The sequence below is a fragment of the Dromiciops gliroides genome, chromosome 4 (genome assembly GCF_019393635.1).
Source record: "Dromiciops gliroides isolate mDroGli1 chromosome 4, mDroGli1.pri, whole genome shotgun sequence".
Classification (NCBI taxonomy): domain Eukaryota; kingdom Metazoa; phylum Chordata; class Mammalia; order Microbiotheria; family Microbiotheriidae; genus Dromiciops; species Dromiciops gliroides.
Genome location: NC_057864.1, coordinates 234,988,325 through 235,015,964, shown reverse-complemented (window position 1 = coordinate 235,015,964; position 27,640 = coordinate 234,988,325). Strand labels below are relative to the sequence as shown.

The window sequence follows — 27,640 nt, the reverse complement described above, 5'->3', positions numbered from 1 at the left end:
ACAGATTAGAACCCACATTTAGAGTTTTAAACAACACAGGATATTTGAGGAATTGAAGGGATCTGGTAGGAGAATGCTAAAAAGGTAGCAGGAGTTAATATGTGGTCATTGAGGCAATAGTGAACCACTGGGATGTATTGGATAGCCAAGGGACATAGATCTATTTAGGGAAACCATTGGTTCCTATGAGGGGAAGTGATTGAAAACGGAGAGGTGAGGCAGGAAGATCTACTTAGAAGAGTGATATGGGAAGTGAACCAGCAAAGGATATTGAGAAGGAACTATCAGATGGGTACTCAGGAGTAGAGTCTAGTCAATGTCAAATATTGCAGAGAGCATGAGGACTGAGAAAATGCCATCAGATTTGAGGATTAAATTAGATCTTTATCTTTGCTTGAGAGAGAGAGATTCAGTTGAGGAATGACTTCGGAAAGCCAGATTGCAAAGGATTGAGGAGGAAGTGAGGCAAGTAGTATATACAGCATTTTTTTTTTTGCAGGGCAATGAGGGTTAAGTGACTTGCCCAGGGTCACACAGCTAGTACGTGTCAAGTGTCTGAGGCGGGATTTGAACTCAGGTACTCCTGAATCCAGGGCCGGTGCTTTATCCACTGCGCCACCTAGCTGTCCCCTACAGCGTTTTTTTTAAAGGACTTTGGCTGTGAAAGGGAGGAGAGAATGCCAGCTTGAAGGGCATGGTAAGCTCTAGAGAGGTACGTGTTTTTTCAAAGAATCAAGGGAAGACAACTGAGTAGGAAAGGAACTCGTAGAGAGAGATCGGAAATTAGAGGGTTTAATTATAGGAGCAATTTACAGAAGAAGCAGATGAAATGGGTAAGGCGTACACATGGTACACATGGAGGTGTTGGCCTTGGTGAGAAGAGCTACCTCTCTCAGATGATTTCGCATAATGTGCTGTCTGTTGGCTAATGAACTCTCTCCCCCCTCCCACACTTTATCTTAAGAGATATCATGAAGCGTGTATTTTTTTCATCAGTCCTTAACATAGAATATTTCTGCTGGTTCCTTGACTGTCCGTTTTGAAAACTAGTCGTGATTTCCTCTCATTTGTGTGGAGGAGGATGAAAAAGACTTTCTCCTGGCTTTGCCGTTGGCTCAGTGTGACAAATCAATTCGCTTCGCCATCGTCACCCTCACTGTCTGTTTATCCCAACCATCTCCTAAGAGCTTCCTGCGGGGAGAGCATGTGTGGCTTGGTCCTCCACATTGCTGAAGAGGCAGGAGAAAAAGGACTCCTAGGATCGCGGAGTGATGGCGGATGCACACCCAGGACAATGCGAGACAAATAATGTGAGACAAAAGAGGCAGGCTTGGGAATAACGAGACGGAGCTAAGAGGCGGCCCAGCGCTGGATTTGGAGATCTCGGGCTTAGCTTTGACTCGCGTGACCTTGGGCACACCCTCCGAACCTTTTCTTCCTCCATCTGTCAAATGGAGATGACAGTTGCATTGGCACAGGCCCCCCCACCCCTGCAAGCAACTTAGAGATGAGAGATGTGCGTAGGGGGACGGGGCGGGGAGGATTCCAGGGGGCCTGTTGTTTAGGGATTGGAAATGAAGAAGGCGCCCATGAGGCTGCTGGGGCGCTTGAAGAAGGCAGGCAATCCCATAGTGGTGCAGGCAGCTCCCGAGGCAACGAGGCCCTTTCTGGGTTCTATTTCCTCCGTCTCTCAGCAGGGAGGGTCTTAGTCTCTGTTTCTCGCTCTGCAGGAAGTTCCAGGCAGCCGATTGAATCTGGTAATTTCAGATTTCATCATTCCGCGGTCGCGCCAAATAAGCTATTCTTCACACGGCTCTCCGGTGGGCCGGTTAGCTCAGTTGGTTAGAGCGTGGTGCTAATAACGCCAAGGTCGCGGGTTCGATCCCCGTACGGGCCACGGCTTTTACTTTAACAATGTGCTGTCGACTTTTGTCTACAAAAAGTTTTCCCCAAGAGTTTTGGTCGACCGCCTCTGTATTTTAAAATCTTCCATCCGAATTCCTCCCCGCCCCAACCACTAAAACAAAGGTTCGCTGAACTTGGAATGCACCAGGTCTCGGACCCTGAGAAACTCTGCGCTGCGGGGAATCGAGGGCTCGGGGAATATGCTCTCGCTTAAACCTGTGCGGAGCCAAGAGCTGAGGGGGAAGGCGGGCAGAGCGGGGGAAAGGGTAGGCCCAAGGGCTTCTGACGCCTTGGGTTCAGCGTCGGGACGTGGGCGGCGTAGTGTTAAAGATTAAGAAAAGCCGGGGAGACAATAGTGAGGCTATGGTAGTCGTGGCCGAGTGGTTAAGGCGATGGACTAGAAATCCATTGGGGTCTCCCCGCGCAGGTTCGAATCCTGCCGACTACGCATTTTCCTTTTCTCCTTCATCCTTACCGGGGCAACGGCGCCCCACCCGAACAAACGGACCCCCTACCACAGCGCTCCTGCTTGCCGCTCGTGACCTTCGGACCTTGAGGTTGTAGGCCTCGGCAAAGCTTTCCCTCCACTCGTGACCTTTTAGAAGTGGGAAGGGTTAAAATAGACTCTTGGGGAAGAGGTAGGGGGGCGGAGAGAGGGGAAGGGAAGGAGGGAGTAGCCAGGAACAGGAGAGCGAGAGAAGCCGCCGAGGTGGCCAACGCTCCGAAGGATTTGTAGAATAGGAGCAACTGGTTATCCAATCCACATCCTTTGTAGGGATTTTCTAGGAGAGAGCTTTCAGTTCCTGGCGCCGTGGCTTAGTTGGTTAAAGCGCCTGTCTAGTAAACAGGAGATCCTGGGTTCGAATCCCAGCGGTGCCTTTGCCGGGGGTGAGGTTTTTGTCTCTGAAACTCCGCGTTTCTAATTCTTGTTCTTTATTAATTATTTCGATTATCTCTCTATCCCTGTCCAACCCCCGTCTTTCTATCCTTCCCTCCCATTCTCCCACTTTTTAACCTAGGGAGGAAGCCCAAACTCCTCGCAAACAGGTCTCTTGTTTCCCTGAATGTGCCTGGCTGCTGTCGCAAGCCAATCTGCCCCCATTCAATCCATGGGACTGACAAACTGGGGAGGAGGGCAGTTGTCGAGTGGGTGAGGGTGAGGGTGAGGGTCAGGTGAGGGTGAGGGTGCGATGTATGTGCGCGCGCTTGCTCGCTCGCTCGCTTGCTTCTCTCTGTCCCTTTGTGTCTGCCTCCCACTCACCGCTTTCTGGACTTTGTCTAATAAAAGACATTAATAATCATCACCATTTTTATAGCCCTTTAAAAAAGGTTTTTAGCAGAGTACTTTCTTTTAATACATCTCATCCTCTCACCAACCCTGGAAGGGCTCCTGACTGATGAGGAAAAGCTGAAGCAAAGATCTTGGGACTTGCCCTCAAATCAGAAATAATACACTTCTGAGGTTACACTTGAACGCAGCTCTATCCTCATTCCAGGCCTAGCGCTTTACCCACTGCACCAACTAGTTGACTATTGCAACAATTTGTCCGTCTCTCTTCTGCTTCTGTTTTTAATCTCTGTTTCTCCCACTCAGTGGCGCTCTAGTAGTAGGTACAGACAAGATCTAGGCGGCATAAACTGGGGGGAGATGTCAGAGGGAAGGCACTAAGACTAAGGAGGACCTGGAAAGGTTTCTTGTGGAAGGTGGAACTTTAGCTGAGACTTGAAGGAAGTCAGAAAAGCTGTATGATAGAGAGGAGGAAGGAGGACATTCTAGGCAGAAGGTGGGGGAAGCAGGGAAAATGCCCAGAGTCAGGAGATGGAATGTCTTCTGTCAGGGGAGACCAGTGTTTCTGGATTGAAAAATAGGTGGAGGGGGGCAGTGGATAGAGCACCGGCCCTGGAGTCAGGAAGTCCTGAGTTCAAATTCGGCCTCAGACACTTAACACTTACTAGCTGTGTGGCCCTGGGCAAGTCACTTAACCCCAATTGCCTCACCAAAAATAAGAAAGAAAGAAAGAAAGAAAGAAAGAAAGAAAGAAAGAAAGAAAGAAAGAAAGAAAGAAAGAAAGAAAGAAAGAAAGAAAGAAAGAAAGAAAGAAAGAAAGAAAGAAAGAAAGAAAGAAAGAAAGAAAGAAAGAAAGAAAGAAAGAAAGAAAGAAAGAAAGAAAGAGAAAAATAGGTGGAGGGGAGTAAGGTATAAGAAAACTGGAAAAGACGGAAGGGGACGGGTTATAAAGGGCTTCGAATGCCAAACAAAGGGGTTCTTAGTTGACCTTAAGGAGCCATTGGAGTTTATTGACTAGGGGAGCGCCATGGTCAGTCCTGCAAGGGAAGACAATCAAATTATTGGAATCGTCTCGATGGGAGGTGATGGCTTACACTAGAGTTGTGGCAGTGTCAGAGAGAAGAGGATGAGAGATTTTGGCAAGGTAGAACAACAGAATTTGACGACAGGTTGCATATGAAGGATGAGAGAGAGTGAGGAGTCCGGGGAAGAAGATCATTCAGTGGGTGGAAAAAGCCAAAATTTCATGAGGAAAGGTGTCCATTGAATTGGACAGCAATTCAACAAGTTAGAAGGGGAAGGAGAGGGTCACTGCAGGAACCAGACAGAGTAAAATCTGAGCCCAGTGTTCGGGAAACAAAAAGTGGTCCATTCAGAGATTGTGGATGACTTTGAAGGCCAAAGGAATTGGCCAGGGTGACAAGACCAGATCTAGGGGCAAGGAAGTTTAAGGGGTGGGTGCCCCACCTGTAGCATGATAATATGAAATGAAGCATAGGGTGATCCATGGTCTCAAAGGTTTTAGGGGAAGCCCTAATTCTGGAGTATGAACACTTCTTGAACGCCAGTATTGCCCTGGCTCATCTTAGGTATAGTTTGTCTCAAGGTCCTTGCAGCCATCCTCAAAGAAGGTGGAGAAAGGAACCCACCTTTCTGCTACCACCATCAATTAACAATTATCTTTTTCCTTTTTGCTATTCCAGTTGAATGTAATTGTTTTTACACTTAGCTTTCTGTATATTTTCAATTTCTTTTTCCTCTTCATATGAAAGTGAAATTCACGGGAACCCCATCCTTTCCTCTGTTTTATATATATTTTAATCCTTTCCTTGAAAACATTGTAGCATAAAAGGAATTTGTTAGCATCGCTCCTTTTCCTATTTTTGTAAGTAGTTTGTCTAGTAATAGAATTATTTTTTCTTTGGATGTTTGATAGAATACATTTGGACCTGGCGCTTGTTTCGTGAAGCAACTCTCGAAGACAGATATCATTTATTATAAGGGGCATGCAACAGCATTCAAAATTTCTCCATTTGCTATAACCACCATGTATGGTTCCATGTATGAATGATGTGGTGCTGGCTGGTGGAGAACCTGTATTGTGTGTGTGTGTGTGTGTGTGTGTTAATTGTAAAGCCAGAATTAGTACAAGCAGCAGAGAATTAATCCATACTCTGTTGTATCTCAGGTTCAGAGACTTTATTGAGTGCACAATCATCTGTGAACAAAGTCATGCACCAATTCTTCCTCCACTTTAGTCTTGGCTTTGTAGCCTTTTCAAGTTAAATAATTTACTGTCATCAAGGTAGCTGACCTAGATGCTGTTTCTGTCCTCATTGAAGGTGTCCAACAACATTACTGAAAACAGGAACTAAAAAGCATGGGAGCAAGGACACAACCCTGCCTTACTCCACTTGTGATTGGGAAAGCACAAAAACATTGTGCATTATCCAGAACCTGTGCAAACATGCCATCATGAAATTGCTGTGCAATACTGATGAAACAAATTTTAATATAATATGATCAAAATTGTTCATTTTACATATAGTAATGCTTTCTATCTCTTATTTGGTCATAAATTCATCCCTTCTCCAGGTAAACAATTCCTCGCTCTCCTAATTTGCTTATGGTATTATTTAAACTTTATTAAACATAAAACAGAAATCATGTACCTATTCTGATCTTATCTTGGAACATGGTGTAAGATGTTGGCTTAAACCTACTTTCTGCCATACTGTTTTCCAGTTTTCCCACCAGTTTTTGTCAAATAGTGAGTCAAAAATCTGGGGTCTTTGGGTTTATCAAACACTACATTACTATGGTCATTTCCTACTGTGTCTTGTGTACCTAATTTATCCCACTAATCTACCACTGATTCTTAGCCAGTACCAGATAATTTTGATGATTGTCAGTTTATAATATAGTTTGAGATCTGGTGCTGCTAGCCTTCCCCCCACTCCCCCTTTGCTCCCCCGACCCCTTGATATTCTTGACCTTTTATTCTTCCAGATGAATTTTATTAGTTTTCTAGCTCTATAAACTAATTTTGGTAGTTTCATTGGTATGAGACTGAATAAGTAAATTAATTGAGGTAGAATTGATGTGGGGGGTGGGTTTAATTGATTAGATTGATTGTGAGGTGTTCCAAAGAATTACAAGACTCAGTGACTCAGTTTCCCAAGTTTTATTGAAAGACTGCTGACCACAGGGAGAGCACCATGGAGATAGGTATCTCAAATAGGGGGATGAAAATGGTTATATTTATAGTGAGAAAGGTAGGTTATCTCCTCATTATCTTAATCTCCTCCTTGTGGGAGGTTCATGGGAGGTCTTATCCTAATTTAGACTTCCTGGGGTCCTAAGCCAAACCCTGAGGCGGGTACCTTTTTCCTTGGAGGTGTATTTTTGGGGTTTATGCATCATAAGGTGAACCTAAGGACACATTTGGTCCTTTTTGCGCATGTTCCTAAACACATGTTTAAACTTGTCAGAGCCAGAAGGTCTCTTGCTATCTCTTTACTTAAGATCTGGTTTCTAGGTGTCCCATCATCTAAGAATATTAATGGCTATGAATGGTTAATGGTCCCTAGTCTTTGTTGGTGGTGTTGGTTGATAGGAATGAGTGCTGTATTTTGTGAAATCTGAATCTATGGAGATAATCATGATTTCTGTTGGTTTTGTTATTGATATGGTCAATTATACTGATAGTTTTCCTAATAGTGAACCAGCCTTTCATTCCTGGTATAAACCCCACTTGGTCATAGTGTATTATCCTGGTGATATATTGCTGTAATCTCCTTGCTAATGATGGAGAAGGCAAAAAAGGGGTTAACAGAAAAACCTAGACCCAAGCTCTAATTTAGATATGAGCTCTAAGAGGGATTCAGACCCCAGTTAATGGATAACTTAATATTTGGGAAACAAGTCAGGACCTAGGTTCTCTTACCCACATTAATCACCATTCACAACAGGAACATAAAGAGACAGGTCAAAAAGACCTTTACTATAACAATGATTCACTGACAGGGTATAGAAATTCTTTTTTTTCTTTTTTTTGTGAGGCAATTGGGGTTAAGTGACTTGGCCAGGGTCACACAGCTAGTAAGTGTTAAGTGTCTGAGGCCGAATTTGAACTCAGGACCTCCTGACTCCAGGGCTGGTACTCTATCCACTGCACCATCTAGCTGCCCCAGGGTATAGAAATTCTACTGATAAATGAAGATATTTTGAAACTGGACATGGGAATCAAAAAGTGACGTGTGCAGAAAAGGCCAAATTTGTCCTCAGATTCACCTTAATGACACATAAACCCCCAAAACACACCTCCATGGAAAAAGGTACCGCCTCAGGGGTTGGCTTAGGACCCCAGGAAGTCCAAATTAGGATAGGCCCTCCCCTGTACCTCCCTAAAGTGGAGATTATTATAATGAGACTGATAATTAATTTATCCATACTATTAATATATTTCGAGAGATACCTTTCCACTTTTCTGGTTCTCTCCCTGTGTTCACTCACAGTATTGCAATAAGACTTGGGAAACTGAGTCACTGAGTCTTGTAATTCTTTTGGGACGACTCACGATCAATTTGACCCTAATTCCATCCCACATTACTAATATTTTATTTAAAATTTTTGCATCAATATTTATTAGGTAAATTAGTTTTCTTTCTCTGTTTTGGTTCTTCCTGGTTTATGTATCAGTATCATGTTTGTGTTATAAGAGGAAATTGGGTAGCACTCCTTCTTCACCTATTTTCCCAAATAGTTTATATAGTATTGGAGTTCATTGTTCTTTAAATGTTTGGTAGAATTTACTTGTAAAAAAAAAAAAAGAATTTGCTTGTGAGTCCATCTGGGTCTGCGGATTTTTTCTTAGGGAGTTCATTGATGGTTTGTTCCATTTCTTTTTCTAAAATGGGGTTAAGTATTCTACTTCTTTTTCTGTTAATCTTTGTTCCCTCCCCCGCACCCTAGAGATGGCTATCATTAGACACGCATAGGTATTTATATGTAAAATTGTTCTATACATAATCCTATTTATCAGTTCTTCCTTTAGATGCAGATAGCATTTTCTTCCTGTGTCCTCTATAGTTAATTTGGATACTTATAATAGACAAAATAACTTAATTGCTCAAAGTCATTCTTAAAACAATATTCCTGTTACTGTATACAACATTTACTTAGTTCTGCTCATTTCACACTTAATTATTTCATACAGGTCTTTCCATGTTTGTCTAAAATCATTGAGCTCGTCATTTTTTAGAGCACAGTAGTATCCATTACAATAATATACCACAACTTGTTCAATTGATGGGCATTCCAGCAATTTTCAGTTCTTTGCCACCACAAAGAGAGCTGCTATAAACAGTTTAGAACATGTAAATTATTTTCCTTTTTCCCTAATCATCTTTGGAAATAGGCCAAGTAGTGGTATTGCTGGGCCAAAGGACATAGGCAGTTTAATAACTCTGGGAATAATTCCAGATTGCTCTCCAAAATGATTGGGTCATTTTACAATTCCACCAACAATCAATTAATGTCCTAGCTTTTCCATATCCTCTCCAATATTTGTCACTTTCCCCTTCTATCATTTTGCCAATCTGGTAGGCATAAAATGGTATTTTAAGGTTGTTTCTCTAATCAATAATTATTTAGAGCATTTTTATATGACTATAAATTGTTTTTATTTCTTCATTAGAAAACTGTTCATATCCTTTGACCATTTAACAATTGGGGAATGACTCATATTCTTATAGATTTGACAAAGTTGTTTATATATTTTAGATATGAGACCTTTATCTGATAAACTGTCTATAAATTCTTTCCCCAATTTTTTGCTTTCCTTCTAATCTTGGATATATTTGTTTTATTTGTGCAAAATCTTTTAAATTATAATTTTAAATGAATTATTTTCTTCAGTTAGCTTTTGTACCAACTTTTTCCTTTGTGCAATTCTGCTTTTTAAGGAGTTGTTTTCTTCAGTGGATTTTTGTACTTTTTAAGGACTCGTTTTCTTTTTCCATTTTTTTGGTGTGCTTCCTTTTCCAAAATGTTGACAATTTTGTTATAATTCTCTTGCATAACTCTCATTTCTTTTCCTGATTTTTCTTCTACCTCTCTTATTTGATTTTTTTTTTTTTTGGGCAGGGCAATGGGGGTTAAGTGACTTGCCCAGGGTCACACAGCTAGTAAGTGTCAAGTATCTGAGGCTGGATTTTGAACTCAGGTCCTCCTGAATCCAGGGCCAGGACTTTATCCACTGCACCACCTAGCTGCCCCTCTTATTTGATTTTTAAAATCCTTTTTGAGTACTTCCAGGACAAGTTTTTGTGCCTGAGAGCAATTCATGTTTCTCTTTGAGGCTTCCAATGTAAGCATTTTGAAATTGTTGACCTCTTCTGAGTTTGTTTTGATCTTCCTTGTCACCATAGTAGCTTTCTATGGTCTAATCTTTTTAAAACTCATTTTCCAGCCTATTTCTTGACTGTTAAAGTTGAGTTCTGCTTCTAGGGTATAGGGCACTGTCCTAAGCTTTTTGCACCAGGGGTCAGGGTCTAGTCACTGGCTTTCTGTGCCAAGGCTTCTGGGGCTGGCAGCTCACCTGCTGCATTAGGGTCACCCAACCTTGTCTAGCTGTGTCAGGGTCTCAGGACCTGCCAGCCCTGACCACTAGCCTGCTGTGTTAGCGGCTTCACAAATGTCCTGCTGTGCTGCTGGCCTGTTCAGCTAGGACCATGGGAACTGACCTGTACTGGGGCACAGGCCTCCTGCTGGCTTGTTTGGACACTGCCAGCACTAGGCTGTGCTCCCCTTTTACCCAAGTGAGACATACTTTCCTTCAGTCCTTCTTTTATCTTGTGCTAGAAAAATGTTTCATCCTGTCCTTTTGGGGGTCCTTTCACTCCAGAAATCATTTTAAGGAGTAATTTAAAGTTGTTTTGAGGAAAATTTTGGGGAGCTCAGCCAACTTCTTGCATTTCCTCTGCCATCTCGGCCCCACCTCTACTAATTTACTTATAACAACTAACTTCTGTTGAATTATTGTTTAATTAGCTATAATTCAGATGTTCTCTAGCATACTAAAGCACCCTACACCTCTCATTCTTTTTTTGGGGGGGGGGGGCAATGAGGGTTAAGTGACTTGCCCAGGGTTACATAGCTAGTAAGTGTCAAGTGTCTGAGGCTGGATTTGAACTCAGGTCCTCCTGAATCCAGGGCTGGTACTTTATCCACTGTGCCACCTAGCTGCCCCCCTCTCTCATTCTTCAGAAGGGAATAGAAGCCTGCACTATCCATTCCCATTCCCAATATATGAAGAAGTTTGGGAAACAAGAACCTCAAAAATTCCTTAAAATGTCCTTAGTAATCACAAAAACTTTTGGAGGTTTTTAGTGATTTATGCTCCTGTTGAAGTACAAGAGGAAGGGTTCTGAGTTCCCTTAGCCCTAGTTGGTAGCTTACTCATTTAACAAAACAAAATACACAAAATTATTTATACACCCTTTTTGCCTGGAGTTGATCTGATTTATTTAGGATTCAAGTGGAGGGCCTATCCATAGCCGTAGAGTCCCTAGAATAAACTCTCCCTTTGTGGAGAATCATCTACTTGAACCCAATAAAGGGGAGTTTCTAATACAATATGAGAGGGAAGCTTTCCTACCTAAATACCACTTTTGACATCAACTGTTTTATTTGAAACTTAAAAGATAAACAGAAGCAAATCTCTGGGGTAGATATAATTGAAGGGGCATGATAATAAAGAACAGGTCTGATGACCCTGCTTCTGGCCAAGAGATCCCTAATTGAGGGTGTAAAACATTTTTATAAGCACAGAACAAAGAATAGAAATCATCTAATTGGCTAGCATCACAGAGGTGAAAGGTCATTATTGGGTGCACCAAAGAAAACAGGAATATCCTACATAAATCATGAGAACCGCCTCTCATCTCTAAAGGAATGCTTTTGTCAATTTATCAGAGCTGCTCCCTGAGATCCCTGAAAAGGGCATCCCTCATAATAGCAACTGGGGAATTCAATAAGACTACCTTAATTGTTAAAGATGGGCCAAGGTCAGGGTGCCCTAGCTTCTCAAAGATATCCCATGAAGCTTGCAGGAGATGCTGAGACAATGTTTCATGAGTTTTTGAGAATTTAGTTTTTCTTTTAACTAGTTAGCATTATATCCTTGGTATCTCTCATCAGAGAGGGGGAGGCTTGAACTTTAACACACTTCACACAAACCTCAGAGGCTTCAGGTTTTGTACAGTATTAAATATAAAATAGAGAAGTAAAAATTCCCTCCAGGCTCTTTAAGAGAAGTTTATTTATGGTATGTTCAATTCCCCCCCCCCAATTTAGGTTATTTAAATTCTCTACTTTGTTCTATGAATCTAGGTATTTAAATTTTTTGTAAATATTTATTTCAGCTAAATTAACTGGTCGGTTGGCCTATAATCAGAATCATTTCTGACAATTTCCTTTATTTCATCTTAATTTGCTGTGAATGTGAACCCTTATACATTTTTTTCCTTTTGGATATTGGCAATTTGCTTTTCCTGTTCTTTTTAAAAATAAAACTAGCCTTTTAAAATGTTATTATTGAAAATAAGTTTTTATTTCCATTTTGTTTTTACATCTCTATACTTCAGTATTCTCCCTCCCCCTCCCAGTCATCCCAGATAATAAACTGTTTTGTTTTTTAAACCAAAAAAGGAAAAGAAGAGGAAAAAATCAGAATAGCCAAAACATTGGAAAAGTCTGAAAATACAGAAAATGTACAACCTTTGTGGACCTCCCACCTCTGCAAAGAGGTGGGATGAAAGTGTCTTCCCACATCATATTCTCACATCAAAAAGTCATGCTTATTCTTTATATTTTTACAACATTCAATTTTGACTTGTGTATGTGCAATTCTTGAATTATTGTATCCATGATTTGTTCTTTGAACACCAATTCTTTTTTTAATGATAATAAACATTTTAATTTAAAATTTTGAGCTCCAAATTCCATCCTTCTTTCCCTCCCTCCCTTAGACAGTAAATAATCAGATATAGGTTATACACATACAATTATGTAAAATATTACCACATTAATAAATTTGTATAAGAAAACTTGAATAAAAGAAAAAATGAAAGTGAAAAATACTATGCTTCAGTCTGTGTTCAATAAACACCAGTTCTTTCTTTGGAGGTGGATAATATGCTTTATCATAAGTCTTTTGGGATTGTCTTGATCATGAACATCAATTCTTTAGGATTAGTATTTCAGTCTCTATTTTTTTTTTTTTTTAGTGAGGCAATTGGGGTTAAGTGACTTGCCCAGGGTCACACAGCTAGTAGGTGTTAAGTGTCTGAGGCCGGATTTGAACTCAGGTACTCCTGAATCCAGGGCCAGTGCTCTATCTACTGCACCACCTAGCCGCCCCTCAGTCTCTAATTTTTAATCCTTTCCTCTAAAGCCTTTGTTGAATATATTTTTATTTCATTGTGGTTGGTAAAGGATGTTTAATATTTCCATTTTTCTGCAGTGCTTGTAAAGATTTAAAAAGTACCATGTGTAGATGATTATACACACATACATGCATATGTGTATGTCTATATTAACAAACATATATGTATATATTTATGTGTATATATACATGCAGTTATGTGTATTGGCATGGTGGATAGAGCACTAGCCCTTCAGTTGGGAGGACCTGAGTTCAAATCTCACGTCAGATACTTACTAGCTGTGTGACCCTGGGCAAGTCATTTAACCCCCAATTGCCTTAAACATGTGGAGCCATCTCCAGTTGTCCTGATATATATCTTGCCACTGGATCCAGATGGCTCTGGAGGAGTGTTGTTGGTGACCTTGCACAGCCTTCCCTCACTTAAATTCAATTTAGTGTAAGTCATAACATCACCCCAATGTCACGGTCCTCTTCAAGAACAAAGGACAAACAACAAAAACAACAAGGCGTATACACTAAAGAGTAAAATGACCTATCTGTACAAAAATATTTATAGCAACTCTCTTTGTAATAGCAAAACACTGGAGACTTAGGGGTTGCTCACCTATTGGGGAATGGCTAAATAAAATCCAGTTGGTAAGGCACTAGAGAAATGTGTCAAAGGTTTTCCATACACTGGTACAATCTGTTTTGGCCAGAGAATCAGAGAAACTCTGCCATTCCATTCAACCAAGTGAGTGAATCCCCTAGAATGTTCCCTAACAAAAAACATCACTGGAATCATGCTACAATGTCCTATATTAAGTGCTCCTCATTACCACTGTTTCAGTAAAGTTCAACTCCTCATAATTTAGATTCACACTTCATACTGCAAGAAGACTCTAGCTCTGCCTTAAACTTGGTCTTACTTCTTGACATGACACTCAATCACATTCTATCTTGTGTTATCTTGTGTCAAGGTATTTCCCTCTCTACTTGACCTGTACATAGTCAGTGTTGAGCATAATTAAGTTCACTCAATAACTGCATTAACTGATTGGTTTCAGGGAGAGAAGACTGGAGTCCGGAAGGCAGTTGATGGAATCTAAATATGAGAAAGTATGAGATGATATAGGCCTAGACTAGGGTGGGGACAATGGGTATTGAATCAAAAGGACAGAAAGTTGGGTGAGACAATGGAAGGGATTGGAACTGAGGACCCTTCTTTCTTCAGTTTAAGAGGGAGGGTCATTCATGTGTAAAAAGTTGGGATTCCTAAGGACTTGAATAAAGTTATAGTGGTAGAGCTGCTAATGGGAACATGCTAGATAATCAAATCATAAATGATTATCAAATAGTACTGAGGTTCTAGTTGAAATTAATATGATTATACAGGGTACCAGATTTATATGGTTCTATTATTTTCCCCATATATTTTGGGCATGAGAATAGGAGAAAATGGATGATGCCAGTGACTAAGGGCTTAGAACTGGCAACGGTCTAGACTCAAAGTTTTTGAGGGCAGCACTGAATGGTCAGCCATGGAATCCAAATCCCTGATTCTGCCTTGTACAGACCTTTTTATTCAGACCAAACCACTGAGGAGTGTCATTCTCCAGCTTCATGATGAGTCACCAATCTCCATACATACAAAAAACATTTAAGTCTTTATTAAATAGTCTTTGAGGTTAGATGAAATAATGATGGAGAAAGAAGCCAGGGATCTACCCTCTCTCACTTCATTTCCCTTCAACATACAAAACACATATAAATCTATACATAAGATAGGATTCAGTGGGCAGGATGGGGGGAACAAGGAGGAAGCACTCTCCGGGAATGAGCCTGAACCCAGGGGTGCTCCAAAACCTGAGTGAGGGGAAGTCTCTCTGAAGGGTTATGCCTGAGCAGCTTAGAGATCAGGTCCTGGGCTCCAGAAGGAATAGATGAAGGAAATTTCAGGTCCACCTTTTAAAGTGGAGAAAGGAAGGCAGAGTAAGACATCATTCAAAGCAATACATCTTTATCAGCTACCCACAACACTGGAGTAATTAAATGAAATTATATAAGACACACCTTGCTCAACCTGAACACACTCAGTTCCCAATCCAGAACTCATGTAACTATAATGAGGATCTTATTGAATCTTCCCTACCTCCAACCCCATGTAGCAGTTGGGCTGTTGGTAACTCCCATTATCCCACCTTTACCCATACCTTGGTGATCCGTCTATAGGTCTCACTGTGAGAAGAGCTTTCAAAGGGAGGATTTCCCACTAGTAGTTCATAGCACAGCACTCCAATGCACCAAAGATCCACCTTCTCATCGTGTGTGCGTCCTTCAATCATCTCAGGGGGAAGATAGTCTAGGGTCCCACACATTGTCTTCCTCCTAAATTGGGGAAGATGTTAGACAATGATACCAGAAACAGAGATTCTCCATTCTCCTAGTTCTTGCCTAAAGGCAATGAGATGAGAGAACAGGCACACCTGCAGGCAGATTTCCAAGAGACAGTACAGGGAAGAATTACTACCTACACTCTAGACTTCTTCATATGTCAACACCAGCTGCCCTACTAAGACATATCCTTGTCTCAGTATGGTTCCCAGTCCCCTCTCTTCTGGTCATACCTAAGGGAGGGAGCATGGACAGACCAGCCAAAATCAGCAATCTTGAGCTCTCCTCGAAGTCCCACAAGGAGATTCTCAGGCTTAATGTCTCTGTGAATCACTTTCTTCCTGTGGCAGTAGATCAAGGCATCTGCCAGCTCCTCCATGATCTAGGAGCAGATGAGAGACTACATCAGACAGGCAATCTAACTCACATCCCCACCTAATGGTCAGCAGTGCCCTACGCCCATCCTCAATTGTCCCTCAGGAATAACTATATCCTGCCCCTAGCACCCCGGACCGTGGCTGTTCGTTGCTGGTCAAATGTATGGCTCTTCTGCAGTTCCTTATAGAGTTCACCCCGAGGTGCATATTCCAGAATCAGGTAGACCCGACGACGGTCATGAAAGTAATTGTAGAGGCGAAGGATGTTGGGGTGCCTGGAAAAAAGAAAGCAAGATGACTGGGTAATAAAAGCAACTAATAGTTAAATAGTATTTAAAGACTTACAAAATAGTTTCTTTCTGACAACACTGTGATGGAGACAGTCTAAGGATCCAATAGACAAATTTAAGTATTTGTCTTTGGATCAAAGGAGAGATAATTTGAGTGAGATTTTCCCCACCCCTTAGATATAAGTGATTTAGCTATGGTAATAATCAGTTTATAAACTACAAACTGTGATTGAACACATTTAGGTATTCTTTAGTAGTTTAAGCACATAATAATGGAGTAAGACAGATATTGGTAGAGCTGATATACATGCCATATTGTAAATTGGTCTGGAAACCGCATAACTAATAACCATCGACTCAATTCCAATACCAAAAATAGTAACTTCTGAGCTGAAAGGGAACAATCAGAGTGAGAAAAGAGTTGGACATTAATACGGTGGACAGCCAGGCAGTCAGACAATGGCAATCAACTCAGTGGAATACCATCAGATTGTCATCCTTTATGGTGACAAAATGAAATCCAACAGCCTAGCCAATTGGATGATGAAAGACTGATGATTTCTTTCTCTCTACATCATACTCATTGCACACGTACCACTTGGATTGCATCAAAATTGTGGGAAGAGCTTATTGTGTATAATACCCTTAGATCCTGAGGCTTGGAGTCTTTGGGTCCTGAACCTGAGACCAGTTTTATTATGAGACAGGATCCTTCTCTCAATAAACCTATTTTCTTTGGCTTGGAGACTTTGGTTTTTCTTTGTCTTTCCCTGTGACTTAGAAATTTTTGCAACATTCTACACATGAGGTAATAGACTCCAAGAGACCAAGCTCCTCTCACCCAATCATATATATCTTGAAATTTGGGGCGGGGGAAGGGTGATCACTGCATGTGGAGTCAGAGGATCTGGGTGTAAATCCTGGCACTGTCACTTACAACCTATGTGCCCTTGGATAAATCATTTCTATCACACCAGCCATTATGCCCTTTTCAAACCCAGACCCACCTATGATGGTCCCAGATCATCTTTTCACCTAGCCCTCATTCTCGAATATGTTCCTTCTCCCCCTCCACTCCACTTTTTAGCATACTTTTAGAATGTAAGCCCCTAGAGGACAGAGACTGTCATTCTTTTTGCTCATATTCCCAGTATTTAGCACAATACCTGTCATGTAGTAAGTGCTTAATGTTTTTTCTTTCTATCTACCTATCTATGCCTCAGTTTCCTCATCTGTAAAATGAAGGAAGTTGGAAGAGATGATCTCCAAGGTCCTTTTGAGCTCTAAGCTTATAATCCTATAAGCGATTGTCTCCTTTCCTTTTTTACTAATACCACACTAGATACCAGGAAAACAAGGGGCCTGACATAGGAAACAGATTGTTTGGGTAATGGGATAAAAGCCATTTTCCAATGATAGGTTCCATATGGGGAAAACTACCCTTAGTACTGGAACAAATTGACAACAAACTAGTCTACAAACTTGTAGGAAAGAGCAAGGAGTACAGCAGGACCAAGAGGCCTTGTCCCAGTAGAGACAAAGACAACTCCTTACAGAGAGAAATATTGGGGTGGGGAGTGCTAACACCTAGGAAAATATGGAATGGGTGGATAAAGTGGGATTTAAGGAATAGTTTGGAAAAAGAAAGGGAGAAATAGGGGTATTTGTGCAGAAAAGGAAGCCAGGAAAAAGAGGAGAGGGAAACATAGTTTCAGTAAGAACTCCTCCTTACCGAAGATGAGACTGGATCTCAATCTCTCTTCGAAGCTGGTGTTCTACACCCTCCTTCTCCATCTGAGACTTGAAGAGAACCTTCAGTGCCACAATAAACTGGCTGTTCTTTTCCCGAGCCAGGTACACATTCCCAAACTTGCCCTTACCCAGTGGCCGCCCAATTTCAAAGTCATCAATTTTGAAATGACGCCTGAAAAAGAAGGGTAAAAACCAGCTCAGAGGGAGGGGCAGTTATCTAACCTCCCAAATCCATCTTCATTCCTCTTCTCCTACTGTGACCAGGCCTCCCTCTCATCACAGACTTAGGTACCTATGTCCCCAAGCATCCAAGATAAACCATCCCAAAGATTCTTCCAAGGTTTATCCCTATTCCCTTCAGGTATGCGTATGCCCCACCTCAATCCCCCTCCACCTCCCAATCTTATGAATTCATCCATACTTAAGGATCCAATCCTCAGGCCTGGCATACTCACACTTCAAGGTTCAGTTTCACATTGGTGCTATCCACTCCTATCCTGCCAGGTACAGCTGTGAAGATAAAAGATCATTAGCCTTTTTTTTGGGCATGAACGCCAACTGCACAATTTCAAACCCCTCCATTATAGGACTGTGTCTTTCCCCAGTTTATATCAGCCTCCACCCCCAGAGTATTCCCCCAAACTCCAAGGTACCTGCTGGCTGGGTGCTTGAAGACCCTAGAACAGCTCTGGAACGATTCATGAGGAGGGTTGATGAGGGAGTGGCTATCTCTTTCCGCACTATCCTAAGGGGCAGGGCATTCAGGCTGGACTGAGGCTGAAGGAAAAGCAAATTAGCATGAGTTTGGGGGATGGGTTAAAGCTGAGCTGGTGTGTGTGTGTGTGTGTGAGAGAGAAGGCAGGTATGTCTTTTCATTCCTCATCACGAAGTAAAAATAGAGAAATGGTAGCACCCCAGTTGTTACAGTCTCTATGTGCTCTCCTTCCTTATTTCTTTTTTGTTTGTTTGTTTGTTTGCTTTGGTGAGGCAATTGGGGGTTAAGTGACTTGCCCAGGGTCACACAGCTAATAAATGTTAAGTTTCTGAGGCTGAATTTGAACTCAGGTCCTCCTGAATCCAGGGCCAGTGCTCTATCCACTGAGCCACCTAGCTGCCCCTCCTTCCTTATTTCTTACTCAACCCTGATCTAAAGGGACTTCCTTATTTATCACTAAGGGTCTTTAAAGTTGTCACTGGATAATTACTTTTCAAAGATGTCACATGATTTATGCTTTGCATAGGGGCTGAACCAGATGACCTTCAAGATCCCTTTCAACCCTAGAATTGTGTAAGTAGGATTCAAAGTTTCTGCACCTAACACTTATATTTATCTAGATAACAAGAGTCATGAGTTATTTTCACCCTATGTTACTTAAAGACAAAAAAGTTATCCTTGGAGAGCCAAATGAAGAAATTGGTGAAGTTGGCTTTATCCTGTGTCCAAAAACAATAAGAAACATCAGTTGTAGCACATTTGCTTGTTTCAGTTGCTGTGCTCAGAATAAGTATCTACAAAAAGACTATGAAAAACAGTAGCTTATGTACCAACATTTGTTGCTGAGAATGAGAAAGTAAAGAAATTCTACAAAGAACTCCAAATTTTAATTTGTACTATAACAATACATACTATAATACTTAGTGATATCAGTGCAAAGGAAGCATATACCATGACTATTATCTTCAAGAAGAGAGTGAGCAGGTGTTGAACATGGCAAACACCAAATAACATCATGAACATGAACTGCTTACATGTTAACAGATAGGAAAGGAGTAACTGCAGATAAGAGACATTTCTGAATCCACTCTGTACAGTTAGAGCAAAATCTAAATCAATACCGAAATAATAGAAAGATATAGCATATGATTAATTATAACAGTTCCGACCAGATCTATTCAAATCAACTATTGGAAAATGAACAAAAGAGAAATTTCTACACCAATAAATCTTTGATTTCATTAATGGAGGTATGTCATTCATTGATGCAAAGCATTACCCATCCATATGCTTGGTCATGTGGATTTCCCACAGGGGAAGTTTAACAGGGGAAGTTAAGTACAAGGAAGTTTAACTAATGGAAATAAATTACTAGGGCATCAAAATAAGCTAGGAACTACTGCAGCCAGGTCTGTAAGACCTTTGTGAGGAAAATGGTGGGATATCATGAGAATTTCCTCATTTAAAGAAAAAAGGACAACGGAGAGGGAAAATTGTTTAAAAGCTTGGCAAAAGGTCCAATTAAGTCAGGTTTAGAGCACTTAAGAATGAATTACAGATTTCTATTACAAACTATTTTCTTTATCAGTGACAATGAAGCCAGTACTTTTAGAAACTAATATTATAGTTCTCAATGTATTATATGTGGAAATAGGAACAGGACTGAGGGAAACCATACAGAATATAGTAACTGGACTAGAAAATCTGCACAGGTATTAAGGACATCATTGATGAAGAGAACATAGGCAAGCTTTTGCAGATTCTACTGGAGACACAATAGTCATACACAATTAGTCAAAGGTGCAGAAAATACAAAATTCCATTGTTAGTTTCTTGACTATAAAAACCTGTGATTCAATAAATCAAAATGTAACCTTAAAGGTTGTCTTTCAACTGTGGACCATGTATTTTTCAAAATCATATGATATTCTTTCAAAGATGTAACAGAATTTTGTTTTACCTTTTGATTATTAATAATTGAACAAGGCATTAAACAGAGAAATTGTCAACAAAGATGTTTGTCATTAACATGGAGGACAGATTTCTCGTAGATGGGGAGGTCATCCAGATGCTTACTTTTGCCAGTTGCATCAAGATCAAATCTCCTTAAATGAGATCAACTATTCGCACAGTGAATTCATCATGTGAATGAAGAATGCCTATTGTCCATTAATGAATGGATGAAAAAACACTTATTAAATACTTACTATCTATGTACCAAGTACTGGGCATAGTTCCTTGCTCCCAAAGAACTCACAGTCTAATTGGTGGAGACAATACATATAGGAGAGTTTAGCTGAAAGGTGGATAGAAAGGCCTGGTAGTCCTTTGGGAGAACTAACAAGGCAAAAGGCAATGCCCTGGGGAGCTGTAGAAGACTATCAGCATACATATCTTGGCAGATATACAAAGAAATGTCCCCAGAATTGAGTAGGAGGAGGAGGAAAGTAGACTGGATTGTCATTGGGAACTTGTATAGACCTCTTAATGACACTAAGCTTATTTGTAGGGGGGGGAAAGGCATCAATATTCTTACATTCATGATGTATCACTGTGAACTATGGAAATGTGCAACATGGACACAAATAGGCTGCAACGCATTAACAGTGAAAAATTATGCAAGAGAGCAGGTATGAAAGATATCAAAGAGGTATATAACTAGAAAAGGAGGTGAATCAGTCATGTAGCACTGACATCCACCAATGGAGAGATCTTGGGTGGACCCTCTGTGAAAGATTTAGAGTAGGGGGTTCTTCACCTCAGGGTCTATGTACTTTTTTTTTTCTTTTTTTGTGTGAGGCAATTGGGGTTAAGTGACTTGCCCAGGGTCACACAGCTAGTAAGTGTTAAGTGTCTGAGGCCGGATTTGAACTCAGGTACTCCTGAATCCAGGGCCAGTGCTCTATCCACTGCACCATCTAGCTGCCCCAGGGTCTATGCACTTTTTTTTTTTTTTTTTTTTGCGGGGCAATGGGGGTTAAGTGACTTGCCCAGGGTCACACAGCTAGTAAGTGTCAAGTGTCTGAGGCCGCATTTGAACTCAGGTACTCCTGAATCCAGGGCTGGTGCTTTATCCACTGCGCCACCTAGCTGCCCCGTCTATGTACTTTTAAAAACAAATTCTGAAAACTGTATTTCAATATAATTGATTTTCTTTGTAATCCTATATATTTTATTGTGTCCATTTAAAAACAGAGGGAGTCCACAGGGTTCACAAGACTACAAAGGATTCCATGACACTAAAAGGTTCAGATCCCCTGATTTAGAGAAAGATCTGGAGAAGAGTCTCACAAAATGAGAAGGTACAGGTAGGTGAGTTGTGAGTTGTACCACTGATCCATAAGTATTGCAGTAAGCTCCTACAGCTAACCAAGGTGTCCTGTCCCCAAGCCCCACATCTCTAAAGGATGGACTAGACAAAGCAAGGATACCACAAACTCAAATTCTTAAAAACTCTAAGGACAGAACTCAGAAGTTTGCTTTACAAATGTCTCAAGGTGATGAAACTCCCACAAACTTCATCAAAGCAGACTCTCAAAGCCCTACATAATCTTTTAAACTAATTTACTTTGTACTTAATGACTTAAAGCAAAATCAAACACATAAAGAACAGACTTCTGGCAATACTGAAAATGCATAGGTGGGAGATGAGGTATCCCCTGTGATTTTCATTTGTGTGAACGTGGGGAAGGAAGGCCCCCAAACACCTTCCCATTCAAAATCATGAGTGCCTTATTCTACTAAAAGGATTGTATGTATAGTTCTCTTCAGGGTACAGAACTTACAAGGCTCTTGTATCTAGCCTTCACTCTTGAAACATTATACAGGATTATGTGAAAGGACTCTTCACAATATCGGGCCAGTGGCTCCACTGAATGGGATGGAGTCTTGTGTTTAGATCATTTCTCTGCCTCTTTACCAATTTAGGATTCATAAGAACAAATTATATCCCCTTCTGAAGCTTATTCTCTACCAGGCCAAGCCAAGCCGGAAAGACATTGCAGATAAGATTGGATTAATTTTCTCCTCAATCTTGTTCAGATTCAACCCAGGTAGGAAAACACATTGTGTTCTACCTGGGTTTGGGTGGGGATAAATTCTTTGACTGCCCAAGGCTGGGGGTGGTTTAGAAGTAAAAGCCAAGATCAAAGTGGCATCCGTTTCCCCTTAGACTAGGTCCACCTATCATTATAATATTAATTTTCTCTCATTACTTATTAACTAATCAGAGTTCATTGCCACCCTCAGGAACACTCACTCTTCCAGGAGCATATAAGTGTTGAGTGGGTTCCATGATGGGTCTTTGTTATTCGAGAGTATCACTGACCCCTTTTATTAATTATTGCTAGCATGATTAATAAAATGATTAATTACCCAGAAACTATGTCGCTTGAACTTTTAAAATATCACATATTTTTAAAAAATTAAATGAAATAAGATTACCCAGGAATCCTTGCACGTTAAAAAAACACTACTCTGGATATACTTCCCTCAGATGTCATTTATGAACTTCCCACAAGTTCCCCTTACCAAGGATGTGTTGTAAGATCCTAGGTGTGCATTCTCCTTCTCTGACATCTTGCAAAGGAAAAAGGGGTGGAGAGAATTCTGGGTAGGAGAAAGAAACAGAGCAGAAAGATGAGAAGCATAAAGGAACAATAGAAAAACATACTGGACCAAGGATTCAGGAGGTCTGAGTTCCAGCTCAGACTGATTCTAACAAGAGTGTGATGTTGTAAAAGTCACTTTCTGGGTCTCAATTTTTTCATCCATCAAAAGAGGGGACTGAACTAGATAATGATGTCTAAGGTACCTTCCAATTCTGTCATTCTCTGACATCTAGCCTTGATAATGATGACATTTACATAGCACTTTAAGCAGTTCTCATTTGAATCATCTAACAACTTTATGGGATAAATACTACAGGTTTTTCATGTCTATTTTGCATATTGGGAAACTCAAGTTCAGAGAAGTTTAAGTGATCTTCCCCCATCCATACAAGTGTTAGGGGTGGGATTCAAACTGAAGAGTACACAAAGTACCTCAATTTTTCCATTATGCAACACAGACTCTGACATTCCCTCTCCTCTGTTCACTGGGCTTGAGAAAAGTCCAGTATTAATGTATATAGCTATCCTTCCCTTGACAAACCATAGGTAAGTGTATGTGATATGCCAGGAAGGAATTAAGTATTTATTAAGCACCTACTATGGTAGATATTAGTATGATTCCCCACTTTACAGTTGAAGACATTGAGGCCAACAAAGACTAAGTGATTTGCCCAGGATCACAGGACTATTAAGTGTCTGAGGCCGAATCTGAACTCGGGTCTTCTTGACTCTAGGTCCACCTCTCTCTATCCATCTAGCTGGCAGAGAGGGGAAGGGAGTGATGGAGGGGAGGGGGAAGATGAGTTCCCTTCGCCTGTAGTCAGTCGTGCCCCACATACATCTGGGATAGAAGCAAATTCATATCACAAACACTATGTAGATAAAACTGTGCAGAAAGGGAAGTCCTGGCCCCAACCACAGCAGAAAGACAAGCCTAAACCTGACTCCCGAAGAGAGAAATATTAATGAAGGGTAGCCAGAGAGGGGAGAGATGGGGGGGGACGGGAGGGGAAGAAGGAGGGGGAAGGAGGAGCAACAGGTATGGGCCAGGACTGGCCAAGTGAGTGAGAGGTCAAGCAATAGCCTGGGTAGAGGGAGAGGGGCTCTCCAAGGGCGGGGCCAGGCCCCCTCCTGATGCTCCCAGGCTGCTCCCCTCGAAGAAGGAACGCCCCTGGACCCCTCAGAAGAGCTCCCCTCGCCTTGGCCGCCATTGCCCCTTCCTCTTCAGGTCCCCAGCCGCGCTCGGGCCTGGGCAGAGCGAGCCGCGAGTGCGGAGAGAGGCCAACGCGCTCCAGCTGCAGAGTGCGCGCGCAGCCCAGCCGGGTTTAACAGCCTCAAAGCCCCGCGCGCAGCTGCCACCCGCTTACCCCGGTCCTCCCTACCCCCACCCCCACCCTAGGTGTCTCGCTAACCACCGAGTCAGCGCCCGCCCGCCCGCAGGACTACCGAGAGTTCGGGTTTCCGCTCCTCCTCCGAGTAGCCGGCACCACAGTGTAAGGTGAAAGAGTAGCAATAAGAGTCCAGTCCCGAAGGAGACTCTTTCGAATATCCCGCTCCAGCAGCATTGGCTGAGCCTGCTGCCCCTACTCCGCTCTCATTGGCTGGATCATACCCGGCCAGAAAACAAGAAGAAGAGCCCGCCTCCTGGGGGAAGAGCCAACGGGAGAAGCAGGAGGCATCCGGGGTTGGGCTGAGTGACGGAGAGACCAGCCAATTAGATCGAACTAGACGGGAGTCGTTGCTCTAATCCCTTTTCTGGATTAGCTCTTTAAAGACTAGGGAAAAAACGAGGAAATGTATTGTTTCCCCGAGACTTTTTTTTTTTTTTAAGGATGAGAGGGAAGTAGATAGGACTGGGGTGGTGTTTGTCCGACTGTGTTTTTTATTGTACGCAGTAACAGCAACATTGTAAAGATAATCAACTATGAAAGATTTAGCTACTCCGATCAATACAATGATCCACAACTCTTTTTAAAAAATGCTATACACTCACTGAGTGCAGATTGAAGCATTTTTTACTTTATCCCCATCCACTTACACACACACACACACACACACACACACACACACACACACACACACACACACACACACACACACACACACGGCTAATGCGGAAATATGTTTTCGGTGACTTCATTTTCGTGACGTGTGTATATTTCTTGCCTTCTCAACGGGTGGGGGAAGAAATGGAGGGTGGGAGAGAATTAAGAATTGAAAATAAAAAATAAATTTAAAATTTTTAAGTGTTTCAAAGTTGTTTTTCCCCTGCTTCTGTTCCCCCTCCTCCAAGGCGATTATGAAAATATAAATGGCTTTAAGGAATCTACCATATACTCTCAATACTCTACAATTTAAAGGGTGGGAGGTGGGGGCCGGGGCGGGGGTGGGGGTGGGGGTGGGGTGGGGGTGGTGGAGAATGTTCTGAACTACATGTCCTATGACGCTTTGGGACCAGAGAGACTGCTTCATTGGCAGCCCAAGTTCTTTACCATTCTCTCTTTACCATTCTCTTAAACTATTCCTTGTCTTGAAATTTGGGAGGGAGAATGGAGAGCAGCAAAACTGCTTGGGCGCTGGGGGGGGGGGGGGGTCCTCCCTTTGTGCAGAAGAGAGTGCAGAGAGGTGAAACTCCAGCTGACTGAGGATGCATGTGTAAGTGATGGTGAAGGCCATGTTAAGTGCTATTTGTTGTTTGGGTTTCGTCTGGTTTTTGGTTTTGTGGGGCAATGAGTGACTTGCCCAGGGTCACACAGCTAGTAAATGCCAAGTGTCTGAGGCTGGATTTGAACTCAGGTCCTCCTGAATCCAAGGCCAGTGCTCTATCCGCTGCACCACCTAGCTGCCCCAAGTGCTATTTGTTGTATGTTTTCTACAATAATTGTGTAGCCCCCTCATTAATGAAACCCACAAAGGTTTAGGAAGATCTCACTGCGATCCCAGAAACTGTGGAGGACCTATCCAGGATCACAGAGATTTTGGTGGACCTATCTAGAATGACTATCTAGAGTGTCATTGGGCCAAAAGAGACATTAAGGAGAGCTTGGTTTGTTTTAGGAATTCGTGTGGCCTAGAGGAAGGGGCATCTGCACTAGTCAGAGGTTGTAGAGAGGCAAGAGCAAGATACTATTGGTCACACCCCATGGAGAGATGAGTTCTTGCTAGGAGTGTATTGTCAATTGTGATCCCATTTGGAGTTTTCTTGGCAAAGATACTGCAGTGTTTTGCCATTTCCTTCTCTAGCCCATTTTACAGATGAAGAAACTGAGGCAAACAGGGTTAAGTGACTTACCCAGGGTCACATAGGTAGTAGATGTCTGAGGCAGTATTTAAATTCAGTTCCTCTTTGACTCTAGGCCCCAGCCTTTATCCACATATCTACCCAGCTTCTCATTATAGGGGTGTGCTAGTGCCAATCTAGCAGTTGGCTCTAGTGAAGTCCATTCAATATTACCTTTCCTTTCTTTGGTTTTCTCAGAGCATAGTGCTAGGAAAATCTCTTTCTAGAATTTAAATCTCAGTCCCTTGTGGGCAGTAGCTCTCCCTCACTCCCAATATTCAGGGGTAGGGTGGTAGAAGGAAAAAAAAAGTGACCCCATTTACAGCCTTTTGTATGTTGGTTGTTTTTTTGCAGGGCAACAGGGTTAGGTGACTTGCCCAGGGTCACACAGCTAGTAAGTGTCAAGTATCTGAGGTGGATTTGAACTGAGATCCTCACGAATCAGGACTGGTGCTTTATCCACTATACCACCTAGCTGCCCCTGGTTGTGTGTGTGTGTGTGTGTGTGTGTGTGTGTGTGTGTGTGGTGGTGGTGGTTTTTTTTAATGTTTAACAGCATTTTTATATTCCTCATTTCTGCTAATAAATTAAATGGTTATTAAAAGTAATTTTGTCCTTTCCGCGCTACCAGAAGAGGGATCCATACGGCGTTTGTACTCGGTTTCCGTCGTAACTTTAAAGGGAAACTTCCAATGTCGGAGCCCTGGATGTCTTGCAGATGAAGGAAGAGGATGTCCTCAAATTCCTCGCTGCAGGAACCCATTTGGGTGGCACTAATTTGGACTTCCAGATGGAACAGTACATCTACAAGAGGAAGAGTGATGGCATCTACATCATTAATTTGAAGAGAACTTGGGAAAAGCTTCTGCTCGCTGCTCGTGCCATTGTTGCCATTGAAAACCCTGCTGATATTAGTGTTATCTCATCCAGGAACACTGGCCAGCGAGCTGTTCTGAATTTGCTGCTGCCACTGGTGCTACACCTATTGCTGGACGTTTCACTCCGGGCACCTTCATAACCAGATTCAGGCAGCCTTTCCGGGAACCTCGTCTCTTGGTGGTCACTGATCCTCGGGCAGATCACCAGCCTCTGGACTGAAGCATCCATATGTGAACCTCCCAACCATTGCATTGTGCAACACAGATTCTCCACTTTGCTATGTGGACATTGCCATTCCATGCAACAACAAGGGAGCTCACTCTGTGGGTCTGATGTGGTGGATGCTGGCCCGTGAAGTCCTACGTATGCGTGGTACCATCTCCCGTGAACACCGTGGGAAGTGATGCCTGATCTTTACTTCTACAGGGATCCAGAGGAGATTGAGAAGGAAGAGCAGGCCGCAGCTGAGAAGGCAGTGACAAAGGAGAATTTCAGGGTGAATGGACTGCCCCTGCCCCAGAATTCACTGCTGCTCAACCAGAGGTGGCTGATTGGTCTGAGGGAGTGCAGGTGCCATCTGTGCCCATTCAGCAGTTCCCTACTGAAGACTGGAGTGCTCAGCCTGCTACCGAGGACTGGTCTGCGGCTCCTACTGCTCAGGCCACTGAGTGGGTAGGGACTACCACAGAGTGGTTCCTAAGTTTTATCCAGATGCTCTAA

General features: G+C 42.1%; 1 protein-coding gene, 3 non-coding genes and 1 pseudogene across 5 annotated transcripts; 4 read left to right on the top strand and 1 right to left on the bottom strand.

Moving 5' to 3' along the window:
- The first annotated feature begins 1,823 nt into the window (after positions 1 to 1,823).
- Positions 1,824 to 1,897, top strand: TRNAI-AAU. Its single transcript has one exon. It is a non-coding gene; the product is annotated as a tRNA-Ile (tRNA).
- A 374-nt stretch (positions 1,898 to 2,271) lies between these two features.
- On the top strand, positions 2,272 to 2,353 carry TRNAS-AGA. The gene has a single exon. It is a non-coding gene; the product is annotated as a tRNA-Ser (tRNA).
- Positions 2,354 to 2,710: 357 nt separating this feature from the next.
- Positions 2,711 to 2,784, top strand: TRNAT-AGU. The gene has a single exon. It is a non-coding gene; the product is annotated as a tRNA-Thr (tRNA).
- Positions 2,785 to 13,043: 10,259 nt separating this feature from the next.
- AURKB (aurora kinase B) lies at positions 13,044 to 24,330 on the bottom strand. 2 transcript variants are annotated; one of them, XM_044005007.1, is made up of 9 exons: positions 24,208 to 24,306; positions 22,682 to 22,759; positions 18,090 to 18,213; positions 17,892 to 17,946; positions 17,417 to 17,608; positions 15,531 to 15,669; positions 15,251 to 15,399; positions 14,837 to 15,011; positions 13,044 to 14,588 (listed from the first exon to the last, which is right to left on the bottom strand). In XM_044005007.1, the coding sequence occupies exons 2-9, from the start codon at positions 22,727 to 22,729 to the stop codon at positions 14,415 to 14,417; spliced, it is 1,056 nt and encodes a 351-aa protein (XP_043860942.1). In that variant the 5' UTR covers positions 22,730 to 22,759; positions 24,208 to 24,306; the 3' UTR covers positions 13,044 to 14,414. The 2 variants fall into 2 exon arrangements, with proteins under 2 accessions (XP_043860942.1, XP_043860943.1); XM_044005008.1 differs by lacking the exon at positions 22,682 to 22,759 and having other exon boundaries at positions 24,208 to 24,330.
- Positions 23,803 to 27,640, top strand: LOC122754913 (annotated as a pseudogene).

Coding starts and splice junctions, on each gene's coding strand:
- AURKB (XM_044005007.1), bottom strand. CDS start 22,729: ATGTCAGAGAAGGAGAATGCACACCTAGGATCTTACAACACATCCTTG. Junction 18,214..22,681: donor GATCTTACAACACATCCTTG/GTAAGGGGAACT, acceptor CTTTTCCTTCAG/CCTCAGTCCAGCCTGAATGC. Junction 15,012..15,250: donor GTCCATGCTCCCTCCCTTAG/GTATGACCAGAA, acceptor TCCCCAATTTAG/GAGGAAGACAATGTGTGGGA.